Raw genomic sequence first — 13449 nt, forward strand, 5'->3', positions numbered from 1 at the left:
ATCTGTCAGGGGTGCTTTCATTGTGATTTTCCTGCATGTCTGGGGTTTGGACCAAGTGGCTCATGTAGTCTCTTCTAATTATATGATTCCAGAGAATATTGTAACTCCTACCGATGATGGACCCGGACTACACTTGGCACACAGAACACCCATGACCAAGAGAAAATACTGGAGGGGTTTGGGGGGATTGACACTATGGTGGGAGTTGTAGTTCACCCTGCATCCAGAGAGCCCTCTGAGTCCCACTGTCGATTGGGCTGGGCTATACTTGGCACATAGACACACCCCACCCCTACACACACCTTCATCAACAGAAATAGAGTGGATTGAGGAGAATTAACTTGGCATGATGTGAGTTGTAATCAACCCACATCCTCATACACATATTTTCTTAATGGGACCATTTATAATATCCCTAAATGACTTTTTCTAATAAATAGTGTTACAAATTACCAAATATCTAACAGGTATTGCCAGGTACCTAAGCTAGTATATAATAAAGTTCATATTTGACTTTAGCACTTGTTTTGAGTTTATCTTTTGGACGGGTGGCAGGGGATCAATTTTTTGACAACTGCAGAAATCCTGGAAGCTTCTCTGGGTTTAAGAAACAAAATAAGAGTTGCCTCATGATTCAGGAGTTCAAGGATCCCCATGATACTTGATCTTGTCATGACATTGGTTCTTGTAGGTGATTCCAAAGCAGTGGATAGAGCATTTAAGCATCATGGTGGAATTTTCCCCCCTCTTTCTAGGACTTCTTACAGGATTTAAGAAGGCAAAAATATGCCCCCCCCCCTATTTGTTTAAAGAAATAGGGATAGAATGGGACATGAGGGCAACTGAAGATTTATTGAGAATCCTGCCTCAACCCACCTGCCTCAACCCACCTTCCTCCCCATCTGCACAAGTACATTTCTAGCATCAGAGGGTGGACCTACACTGTAGAATTAATGCATTTTGATGCCACTTTCCCTGCCATGGCCAAGTGCTATGGAATTTCTTGGGGTTGTAATTTAACAAAGTAATTACTCTTTGCCCAAGAGAGCTGCTAGCTCACCATACCACAATTCCCAGGATTACAACTTATAGCAGAGAGTTGGCATGTCTGCATTTGTGAAAGTTTACTGTTTTTATTGTCTCCCTATACAATTTTCCTTCAGTTCCTAATTCTCACGCATTGCAACATAAGCCTTCAATTGAATATTTAGAAGTGAAGTTGGATATCCAATTATGAAAGACCGGCACAGTTCCAAAGGGAATGTCAACATAGCAAATGTAAGAATTGGGAATGGTTTTCAGTATTCTCGCTCACTGCTATGGTCAGCAGTTTGAATCTGGGGAGTTGGGTGAGTTTCCGCTATTAGCCCCAACTTCTGCCAAGTTTGAAAACTTGCAAATGTGAGTAGATCAATAGGTACTGCCTTGATGGGAAGGTAACGGTGCTCCATGCTGTCATGCTGGCCACATAACATTGGAGCTGTCTATGGACAATGCTGGCTCTTTGGCTTAGAAATGGAGATGAGCACCACCCTCCAGATTTGGACACGACTAGACTTAATGTCAGGGAAAACCTTTACCTTGTTCATGTTTAGAGGACATTTTCATTTTGCCCTACCCGTTCTGTTACTTCACTTCAAAATGAACCTGTGCTAAGTTTGCTGCACCATAAATATTTAGACCCCAGTTGAAGGATAGTTTCACACAATGTGAGTAGCAAAAATGCTACAAGATCCCTTTGCGTACTGATCCAGACTAGCCTGGCTATGCCTTTGAATTCTTGTGTGATGCCATTGTTAGCCTTCATTCTCTTTAAAAAGATTACAGACATCTGGATCAAACAGGAAATTGAAAAGGCATTTTTGATCTCAAGAGAGAAAAGTTTTCTAAATTTATAAACATATATGCACAGATCTGTGGGTGCCAAGCTTGGGACGAAGCAGTGGCGCAATACAAATTCCTTTTATAGGACTCTCAATACAGGTGCCTCCCTTAAAGTTGTCAATCACACTATTGGTCAGGTAAACATCAGCTTACATCTTTTTCTTTCCCCTTGTGTTCTGCTCATTGAATGTGTCTAACATCTTCTATTCTCACCCTTTCTGCAGCAGGCAAGGCTATTCCCCTATATTGCTTGGGCAAAGAGGAGACACTTATCTCTGGTCATGACAACCCTTCTTTGGCAAAGTGTGTGAGCATGAGATGCCAGCAAAATGACAGAGGGGCTGTCACCATGGCCCACAATTTATTCAGTCTCCCTAATAAAAAGCAGAGGCATGGGTTTACACAGTCTGACAGAAGGCGTGCACAGTTCAGAGATTAAGGGTTTGAGCAAAACTCTGGCAGATGGAGCTTCATTCTCTTTATCCCCTGGCTTTCTGCAAAAGCCCTCATTTAGGACCCTGTGGAAATGTCGCTGGGTGAATCTAACTTCCCACAGGAGTAATGGCCAATCACTGAGCACAGACGAGGAGAACAGCTTTGAGTTCAGAAACCCTGGGAAGCTGGTTGAAAACATTAAATCAGAAAGAAAGGAGTGCTTGCAACAATGCTCATTGTGGCAAATGCAAGGCTTGAGAGAAGCAGCCGATTCGATGTTTAAACCGGGATGTATTTCTGCGGCAGGAGGTTATTGGACTGACAAGCAGGGGAGCAGTGATAGCCTCAGCATGCCACACTCTGCAAAACTGATTCTGCTGATCTTTTGCTTGGTCCTCCTTGCGGAGAGCAAGAAGCACAGGAGGAGGAGATGGACAGGACAAGTCGAAGTGCAGAAAGCAAGGTATCGATGTTAAATATACACTTGGTTCATTATTTATCTTTACCAAAGCATTTTAAAGCACTGTGTACTAATGTGTGTTGTGTCAGAGGAGTTTGCATTACAGCTGTCATTGTGAGAAGCGAGCAAGACAGTCGTAGTGATCCTAAATTGGATAAATTACTTTTATTTCTGCCTTCAGGACAATTGTAACTAACAGGCTATGTTTCCAGTGAGTTTAAAATCCTTGATTCTGAAACATGAAACATCGGACATGGAAGTCTCTCTCCTGCTCACTTACTTTGAAAATAGACCCACTTACGTGAGTGGGAACTATTTTTATTGTGACTAAATATTATTTAAGATCAGAAGGCTCAAAAGAAATATCTTACTTCTTGCAATTTATGTATATGCAGGGTGAATTTGTTCATGTCCATTTAAAGCAGTGGTTCTCAACCTTCCTAATGCTGCAACCCCTTAATACAGTTCCTCACGTTGTGATGACCCCCAACCATACAATTATTTTCGTTGCTACTTCATAACTGTAATTTTTCTACTGTTAAGAATCGTAATGTAAATATCTGATATGCATGATATATTTTCATTTACTGGACCAAATTTGGCACAAATACTCGATACGCCCAAATTTGAATACTGGTGGGGTGGGGGCTTGATTTTGTCATTTGGGAGTTGTAGTTGCTGGGATTTATAGTTAACCTACAAGCAAAAAGCATTCTGAACTCCACCAACAATGGAATTGAACCAAACTTGGCACACAGAACTCCCATAACCAACAGAAAATACTGGAAAGGTTTCGTGGGCATTGACCTTGAGTTTGGTAGTTGGAGTTCACCTACATCCAGAGAGCACTGTGGACTCAAACAATGATGGATCTGGACCAAATTTGGCGTAAATACTCAATATACCCAAAGTGAACATTGATGGAGTTTGGGGGAAATAGACCTTGACATTTGGGAGTTTTAGTTGCTGGCAGTTAGAGTTCACATACAACCAAAGAGCATTCTGAACCCCACTGATAGAATTGGGCCAAACTTCCCACACAGAACCCCCATAACCAACAGAAAATACTGTGTTTTCTGATGGTCTTTGGTGACCCCTCTGACACCCCCTCGCAGCCCCAGGGTCCCAATCTTCAGATTGAGAAATGCTGATTTAAAGAAATGTGGCACTTTGCTTATTCCCAAATCTATACACAAAGGATTGCAAGTTGCTGATTTGTCTGCTTTTTGAACATTTTTGAGATATGCTTTGGAATACTTAATGTGAACTTGAGCAAGTATGAATATTTAGACAATTGGATTTTTTTAGTGTGCAGATGATTTGTGACCTTCTTTTTTCTTTTCTGGAGTAGGAAGGAAAACATGTACCAGATAGCTAAAAGGTTTTAGTAAAGTTTATCAGATTTAACATTTCAGAGGCAAGGTTATTTATTTACATTAGAAAAGATAATCTTCCAAAACCTACCAAGCTATCCTAGATATATTATCCATTTCTGAGTTATGTCATTGATTGACAATTGCAACTTGTAAAACCTTTTGCCTGGCAAAGACCTTGTAAACAAAGTTGGGTTAATCTGTCTCATTGAACGGAAACACTGCGACCTTTATCTTTTTATTGGTGTGTTGCCTTGAGCACAACATTTTGAAGCAAGTTTAGACTTTTGTGGATACTTTTTTTTCCCCATAAGGCAAATCTATAGTAGTTCATCTAGTGTGTAAGATCTGACAGAGGCTTACTTAGGGTTTCAAAAATGCTGTTCATGAGCTTTGTAAGAGATACACAGTGAATGCGATTATTCCTTTTATTTGTGACATTAACAAATGTGTATGGCACTGCAGATGTTGCTATTCTATTTCTTTTACAAAGACATATTGATTAAGTTCTTGAAGCTAATAGTTTAATTTACAGTTTGAAGTGCAGTCCATGGTCCAAGTAGGGCTCTGGAAGTAAGTTTATTCAAACTATGGAAGTAGAAGTTATTGACAATGTGCAAGAAATAGGACCCTATGCATGGCATACCTTATTTATGAATTTATTTTTTACTTTAAGGTAAAGGTTTCCTCTTGACAGTAAGTCTAGTTGCATCCGACTCTGGGGGTTGGTGCTCATCTCCATTTCTAAGCTGAAGAGACGGCGTTGCCCGTAGACACCTCCAAGGTCATTTGGCCAGCATGAATACCTGGAGTGCAGTTACCTTCCCACAGGAGTGGTACCTATTGATCTACTCACATTTGCATGTTTTTGAACTGCTAGGTTAGCAGAAGCTGGGGCTAACAGCTGGAGCTCACCCCACTCCCCGAATTTAAACCGCCGACCAACCAGTCAGCAAGTTCAGCAGCTCTGAGGTTTAACCCACTGTGCCACCAGGGGCTCCCTATTTTTACTTTAAGGTGGATATAAACCTATTTTTCTACCAAAAAAAGGCTCCCAAATGAGCTTATATAAGATGAATGGTAGCTTATGAGGACTCATCCTGCAGTTGGGGGGTGAATTGGCTATTTTAACCCTGGCTCAATATATAGAACAGTATTTCAAGATCAATAACAAACAAGGAAATCCCTGCCCCAGAAAGGATATAAAGGAATAGATAAAGGGAACAATGAAGACACCACTTCTGAGAGTTAGAAAAAGTTACTTCAGATAGCCTTCCTGAATGCAGACAGTGGGCTATGCTGTCTCACCTGCAGACAAATGGCATGGCTGGAGATGGATGATCATTGAGGGTGCTGCCTTTTACTGTACTCTTTTAGAGGCCGTGAATGTTTTATCAGGGGGAAAGGGAACTTTTAAATATAATTTAAATTATATTTTATTATATTTTAACTGTATTTTAACTTCTGCCTCTATGTCACAAATATTTAATTGCTTTTTAATTTTTGTATTCATATGTATTATAGTCACACGGAGAGACACCAAGACATTTTGGCAGAGAAGGCTAAAGCCCTTACAAAACCACAGCTCCCATATTTCTATAGCATTGAGCCAGAGCAGTTAAAATGGAGCCAAACTGCATTAATTCTACAGTGCAGATGCAGCCAGAGTAGCACATACAGGACTAACCTTTTTGATAAATCCAGTAACCTTGTGTCCAAGATTATTAAACATTTCAAATTCTAAATTATGAGATAGTAACTTCCCCAAAGCCACTCAATGAATTATATAGTTTTCTGAGGACTAGATGAATTGTTAGTTCCAACCACCGTAATTCCGGTGAATAAGTTATGCAAGTTCCTATTATTCAATATTTTTCTTCTAGTTGGGATCAACAGTTCAACCAATCTAAGACTCAAAAGTGCAATGTATTTTATCACAGTAGTGTCCAAGGGGCCACCCAGAAAGACATCTTCATGCCATGGTGGGGAACCTGAGCTCCATGGGATAATTAATTGCCTTTATTTAGATTAATTGCCAGATAATAGGAATTGTGGGGGTTGAAGTCCAACACACCTGAAGGGCTGAAGTTTGTCCATATCTGTGCTAGAGTATTTAGAAATGGGTGCTCTGTTAATTGTATCACTACAGAGTACAGGTTGAGCATCTCTAATCCAAAATCTGAAACTTTTTTCTGACAGCCACGTGTCTCCTCTTTCAAAGCAGTGGCTGCGGCGTACTCGCTTCTTTATTCATGAGGAGTAAGTACGGAGGTGTTGGGTTCCTTGGAGATCTTCTGTAGAGTACTGTATTCCACCTCTTCATATCAGTTCTGTTATACCATCAGTCCTTCAGATCCTCGGTCTCTTCTCAGTCTCTTGTTTCACAGACCACAGAAATAATGGACAAATGAGACACAAGGTTGGAGATATAGGCAAGGCGGGAGAGAGACATGGGGATCCGTGAAATGGTGAGAGGCATGGATTCACACCAAGCACTTTGCTTGGAGTCCTGCCATTTCACAGATATCACAAAATCCAAAATTATAAATTAAAAAATCCTAGTATCAAGCATTTCAGATGAGGGACACTCAACCTGTATGTCTACAAAGAACCAAGTCTGTCAAGTGCAGCTTTGCCTATTGCAGTACATCAGTGAGGCTAGTTTTGCCCAACTTCTACTTATCTGGGCAGCATACAACCCCCCGTTATGCCAGTTTCACTGGCTGCCAGTCTGCTACCAAGCACAATTCAAAGTGATCACTTTAGCCTACAAAGTCCCAAACCAGTTGTTCTCAAACTGAGGTCCACAGATGTTTTTGGCCTACAACTCCCAGAAATCCCAGCCAGTTTACCAGCTGTTAGGATTTCTATGAGTTGAAAGCCAGAAACACCTGGAGACCCCAGGTTGAGAACCACTGCCCTAAACGGTTCTGGCCCAGCTTACTTGTCTGAACGTATCTCCCTCTATGAATCATCTAGAAGGCCACGATCTTCTTGAGAGGCCCTGCTCTCAGTTTCACTTCCTTTGCATGTGTGGTTGGTGGGGGCAAGGAACAGGGCCTTCTCAGTGGTGGTCCCTCATCTGTGGAACTCCTTTCTTAGTTAAATTAGATTAGCTACCTCCCTCTGGGCCTTTAGGGAAAAAACTAACAACCTGACTATGGAACCAAGCTTTCAGAGAGTAGCACAGTACAATAGACAGCTATGAAGTGATTGTAACACGATTTGAATGGCTCCTGGATTATGACTTTGAATATTTAGTTATTTTAACAGTTTATTTTAATGTACTGATATGTATGATTTTTCTGATTTTCTACTGATTTTAATTTATGGTGTGTATTGTATTTGTATGCTTATGTTTGTTATGGCATTGAATTATTGCCAATCTGGAAGCTGCTCTGACTCCCCTTCGGGGTGAGATAGAGTGAGGTAAAAATAAAGTAAATAAGTAAATAAATAAATAAATAAATACATAAGTTAAAATTCACATGAATAGGTTTATAGACGAAAGGTCCATTTCAGTTCCTCAGACTGTTGGGGGCCAGACAATAGTTTGAAAAAAACACGAACCAATTCCTATGCACACTGCACATATCTTGTTTGTAGGACAAAAAACCACGAAAGAACAGTACAATATTTAAAATGAAGAACGGTTTTAACCAACATGATTTTATTAGTATTTCAGTGGGAAGTGTGGGCTTTCTTTTAGCTGATGAGATAATTAAGTAAATTAGGATTGTTTTTGTTGTGTACCTTCAAGTTGTTTCAGATTTAGGGTGATCCCAGGGCTATAGTATAGGGCAGGGGCCAGGTTAATGACCTTGGAGGGCCTTACTTTGGGAACCCCTGGACTAAAACAAAATTTCTTAAATGGTGAGCCACAACACCATATGGGGTTGTGAAAAATTTGACAACAGTAAAAGGTTTCTGAATGCCATCTAGTGACTATTTTAGACATCCACACAAAGCTGTTAGCAACATAGTGGACTCTGCAGAAAATGCTTCAGCTGTACTTCATAAAAAGGGAAAAGTCAACCTGCTTTGTTTAGGAAGCCTTGCAAATGCTGATTTTGCTTGATGACTACCTTTTCAGTTTCAGAAATACTTCCCTTCAATTTTTGATTCTAAATAACTAAGTTGGGTTCATAAACCACATAAATCAAAAACCATTAAAAGCTCCAGAAGAATTTGCCTAGTTATCAAGTGACACAGGTTTAAATTTTGAGTTCCCTAAAAAAATAGTTAAATCAATTTGGTTTTGGAATTAGGACAGATTTCTGAAATGGTCTTAAACATACTTCTGCTCTTTTGCACTACATATTGATGCAAAATTACTTTGTCAGCATTGGCCATTATAAAGTCAAAATATTAATAATCTCTGATTTAATTCTTTATGTAAAAGCTCATAAGCACATCCATCTCATTAGTATGCAAATTTGTTTTTTTTGTCTGTAATAAATGGTACAATTATATTTTATACCAATAATTATGTATACCTATATCTTTATATTTCTTTGAAGAAACGCTTTAAGAAGTCCTGGCTAGAGAATGACCGTGCCAATCTGTCTATGACTAAAATTTTCATAAGATCATAGTCTAAATATAATATTTTCTTCTATCTATTCTAAAAGAAACAACACAAGAACCCTAGTATTGTGAACCCTTCAAAGAAATGAATCAAACAAACAAGACTGTTCTTTGAAATTAGCCATGAGGCTATTCTCCTAAATTTGAGCATGCCCAAAGGTTCCTTCTCTGAGGTGGGAAGGGATGCTTTGCAGTCAGAGGAGTTGGGCAATTTGGAGAGCCAGCCATGGCCTTGTAAGTGGCATTGGAAATGCCCAGATGGCAGGCCTTGATTAATTGGAGCTCTGTTTTTAATCTGCCATCAAGCTGTTAATCGATTAATGCTCCCTGCCCCAGCAAATAATGATATTATTCCACACTGCAGAAGGCTTCGTAATGCCTCCCTTTTCTGGCTTCCAAGGTTTGTTGGATGTAAAGGGTAGTACTTGTTTTATGCTGTGAGTAACATCCTCTTGCATTGGGGTGCAAAAAAAAGAAAACAAAAGAAAGCCACAAATATATAGAACTATAGATATCACAACAATTTTTGGAATCCTTCACTACAAATGATTATTTCTTTACATGTAAAATCTCCCAGTTGGTCCCCCCCCCCAATCTAACACAATGCATTTTCCAAAGCACATGTAAATGAAGGGAAGAATTTAGAAATTTTTTAAACAGGCATAATTATTCACAATTTGGTAGACCAAAATACCCCAAAGCCACTGAATCTTGTATGATCTCAGAAGCTAAATAATTAGTTCTGTTTGGTACTTGGATGGGAGACCATCAATGAAGACCGCATGCTGTAGGCTATATTTCCAAGGAAAGAACGGCCGAAACAAACTCTTTAAGTATTCCTTGTCTATTCCCAAATTCATGGGCTCACCATAAATTGACAGGCGACTGAAGGCACATACTCATACATACTAAAATGGCCAAAGACAATGCGTAATAGTCTGCTACCAAATCAAGCCAGTTGCATGAGTTGCTTCAAAACTAAGTACTAATTTAGAGCACCAAGTTGACAAAAATAGAATTTCCATGTACATGTATGGGGTATATTTTGACCTTTTATAAATGTGCTTTGGAACCATGGAAACCGAGAAAGACGCAATTCTGGAGCACTGAGAGCAATTATTACTGGTCCATTTACATTTTTCAAACAACAGGCTTAGAGAGAAAATCAAATGAAACATATTATGGCCTTTTGTGATTGGGAGACTGCCATGATATTTTAAATACAAATCCTAATTCTGCCTACAGAGTCTGCACCTCTGAAGACCATCTTCAGCTAAGAATACTCCATTTGCATGCTCTTTCAGCTTTTCCTTTATTTGATTAAAAATGTTTCTTTCCATATCCATTCCCTTTCTTTGATCAGAAAAGTTCTGCTCTATCAATATAATAATTGTCACCCAACTTCTTTAATCTTTGCATTGACTTTCAGGATCAGCTGCAACCTTTTAAGGGAAGGTTGGGAACTATGCAGGCCTCCAGATGTTGCATTATAACTCCTCCCTTAACTATAATGACCAGGTTGCTGGGACCTGCATCCAACGACATCTGGACAGCTATATGATTCTTCCTTCCCTTTGCTCCCTGATGCCAGATATTTCTAGGAGGCCCACAAGCAAGACATGAAAGCAATAACATCCTCCCACTGTTGTCCCACAGTAGCTGGCATTCAGAGGCAGCCTGTCTCTGATACTACAAGGACAGGCAGTCCCCAAGTTGCAAACATGTGACTTACAAATGACTCCTGGTTAAGAACAGTGAAACAACAGGAAGTGAGAGAAATCTACCCCTCAGAAGGGTAATTAACTTCTGAAAGAGTTATCATGGGGAAAAGGTGTCTCCCTTGAAGCTTTCTCACCAATCCCTATTTCCACAGCAAGGCAAATTTATCAAAATCCAATTATCCCAGGGACAAAAAAGGAGGTGAAATCTTCTGTTCAGGGGCACGGATAGCAAAGCAAACACCACAGGGTATTAACCCTTCCCCGTGCTATCCAAAGCTGACTCTTTTAATTGTTTTAGTTGATGGGATATGTTTTATGGTTATGTTTTAAACAGCATTGAATCTGGGTTGTTGTAGGTTTTTCAGGCTGTATGGTCATTTTCTAGAAGCATTCCCTTCTGACATTTCACCTGCATCTGTGGCCGGCATCCTCAGAGGTTGTGAGATCTTGCATTGAATCTTGCCGGAGTTGTAAGCCACCTCAAGTCCCCCCACGGGGGTGAGAAAGGCGAGGTATAAATTAAGTGTGTGTGTGTGTGTGTGTGTGTGTGTGTGTGTGTGTGTTTGTGGCTGAGCTATACTTAAAAATGTACCTGTTCCAAGTTACATACAAATTCAGCTTAGGAACAAACCTACAGAACATGACTAGAAGCCATTCAAACCACGATTCACGTTTCTCATCAGCTGGAGACACCACCTTTTTTTTAACTACAGAGCCAATGTGCATGATATATTTTCTTATGGGGATGCCATCAAAGTCTCTTAGCGCAATAGCTTCAACGCCTCCTGTAGATACTTTAAAATGTTAGGGGATACCTGCATTTCTCTCTCCTTTTTCTCATCTGATGGGTAAAGGGCAATGTGATGAGGACAAGGACAGGGTGACAACATGCCTTGTCCCATCCCTGACATGTGATGGGGGAAGGAAGGAGGATGCGCGGGGTCCTGCAAAATGGAGCAACTGGTAGTTAAGTGTGAAGAGGTCCTTCCATATGGTGCGGGTAATTACTTTTAAAACTAAATTTCCAAAAACTAATTGGAGAAACATAAACAGAAGTTGTGCTGATCCACAAAGACAATTCTGTAGCTGCCTTTTCTCATGGTGAATAATTTTGCAATACCTCTGCATTAAGAGTGGGCAATTCCAACAACACGTAGTGGAGTAATTAAGCAAAAATATCCCTGACACAAAGGCCCCACTAGCTTACCATTAGGCAGGCAGAGGTAGTCATCTCAGGCAGCAGGTGGTAGGAAGAGCCTACAAGGTGTTTTAAGACAGAGCTGTGTGCTAAGTGTCTTTTCCAGTTTCTACTCGCTTGCTGCATTCAAATGTCCCCAATATTATGGCTGAAAAAAGAATTAAGTGCCTGTCCAATCAGTCAGCTTTCATACGTGGAATGAGGTGTCATCATCTTGTTCTTCACCATAGGTAATCTTTGGCTAACCCTATGCCGAGAATGCAAGATTGGACCAGTGAATCATGGAAATATGCCTCACTGACTGTGTTAGACCCAGATGAGTGTTTCTTTCATTATGGCAGGGCAATGACACCAGAACTTTTTAATGGTTGTGTGGATCTCAAAAAATGCCCCCCTCAAAGGTTATCTCCACCTTTCTTATGACCTCCATTATGGTTACCAAAGTTCTAGATTTATATTGTTTTTTAAATAATAATAATAATAAGAGGTGGCTTAACTGTTTCCTCCTTTTCTCTATTTTGTTGTTCATGCAGGCTTAGTAAAGGATTCTGAAGGTAGACACTGTTTGTTTGGCTTGTTGTGGGATCAGCTATAGACCAGGGTTCTCAAACATTTTAGTCACAGAGCCCTTTTTGAAGCAAAAGTTTGTTTGTGAAACCCCAAGGAATGTTTGTAATATATATGGGCAAACTTTTGATGGGCATGGGCAAACTTTTGATGGATAGAGAGCATTTGTGTGAACTAACTGAAATAAATGAACAAATTCCTATGCCACACTGCACATATCTTGCTTGTAGTGTAAAAGAAAAAAAAAGATAATACAATATTTTAAATGAAGAACAATTTTAACCAACATAAACTTAACAATATTTCAGTGGAAGACACCAAGTGCCATTCAGTCCAACCCTCTTCTGCTAGGCAGAAAAAACACAATCAAAGCATCCTCAAGGCCATCCCGCCTTTGTAATAGTAGTAGTAGTACTAAAAACCCCAGGGTCCATCCAATCAACCGTCTTATGATATACAAAATCAAGGCACCCCTGAGTGGTGTGAAGGAGATATTATATGCTATAAGAGGCTTCTCATTACATCCTGGGATATTTCCTACTAATTACCATTGGTTATTTTTAACTCTCTAGATTTTTAGTGATATGATTAAATGTGAGTGAGCAGTATAGATGATTACTGTACTTTGAACTCTATGTTGTTCTTTAATCATTCTGAACAGAGTCTCTCCACTTCTTTTCTTAAAACATTAGACATTGCCTGTTTTGACAATATCGTGGGTTCTGCCTTAAATTTTTCTTCAGGCAGAGGAGAGAACCTGTTCATATAGACGCCTGGATGCATGGTAATTGCATGACAGGATCACTGCATAATACCTTTTATGTTTTATGATTTGTTTCTTTTACAATTTGTTTCTGCATAAAGGCTGGAAGTGACAGACTACTCTCATTTTCCATTTTAGTCAAATATATAAAAAGAACCATGACATGACCAAATCTCGGACAGGAAAAAGTGAGCAGCTTCTGAGGGTAGATGACCATGATTTTACCATGAGGCCTGCCTTTGGAGGTAAGAAGCGTGTTCTTCATCTTTTGGGGCTAAATCCTTCAGAATACCATCTCAGAGGGGAGAGGAGAGGGAGAAAATTCATTTACTCTGATTTAAAACTCTTCCCAGGCTTGAGACAGAAGCGAGGGGAGAGGAGAAGGAGGGAATTCATCCACTCTGGTTTAAAACGTCTTCCCAGGCTTGAGCCGAGGCCAGGGACCAGAAGTGGGGAAACAC

The 13449-nt window shown here is 39.9% G+C and overlaps 1 protein-coding gene across 2 annotated transcripts in view; it reads left to right on the plus strand.

The window, feature by feature from the left end:
• Positions 1 to 2275: 2275 nt before the first annotated feature.
• The window catches only part of GABRR2 (gamma-aminobutyric acid type A receptor subunit rho2), a 40756-nt gene continuing 29582 nt past the window's right edge, over positions 2276 to 13449 (plus strand). The window contains exons 1-2 of one of the 2 annotated variants that reach the window (XM_060753021.2): positions 2276 to 2782; positions 13127 to 13233. In XM_060753021.2, the coding sequence (XP_060609004.2) occupies positions 2277 to 2782; positions 13127 to 13233 (613 nt within the window). In that variant the 5' untranslated portion in view covers position 2276. The remainder of the gene's footprint in view (positions 2783 to 13126; positions 13234 to 13449) is intronic. The other variant, XM_060753022.2, reaches the window with a different exon arrangement.

Source organism: Anolis sagrei, chromosome 1, assembly GCF_037176765.1.
Source record: "Anolis sagrei isolate rAnoSag1 chromosome 1, rAnoSag1.mat, whole genome shotgun sequence".
NCBI classification, from domain to species: Eukaryota; Metazoa; Chordata; class Lepidosauria; order Squamata; family Dactyloidae; genus Anolis; species Anolis sagrei.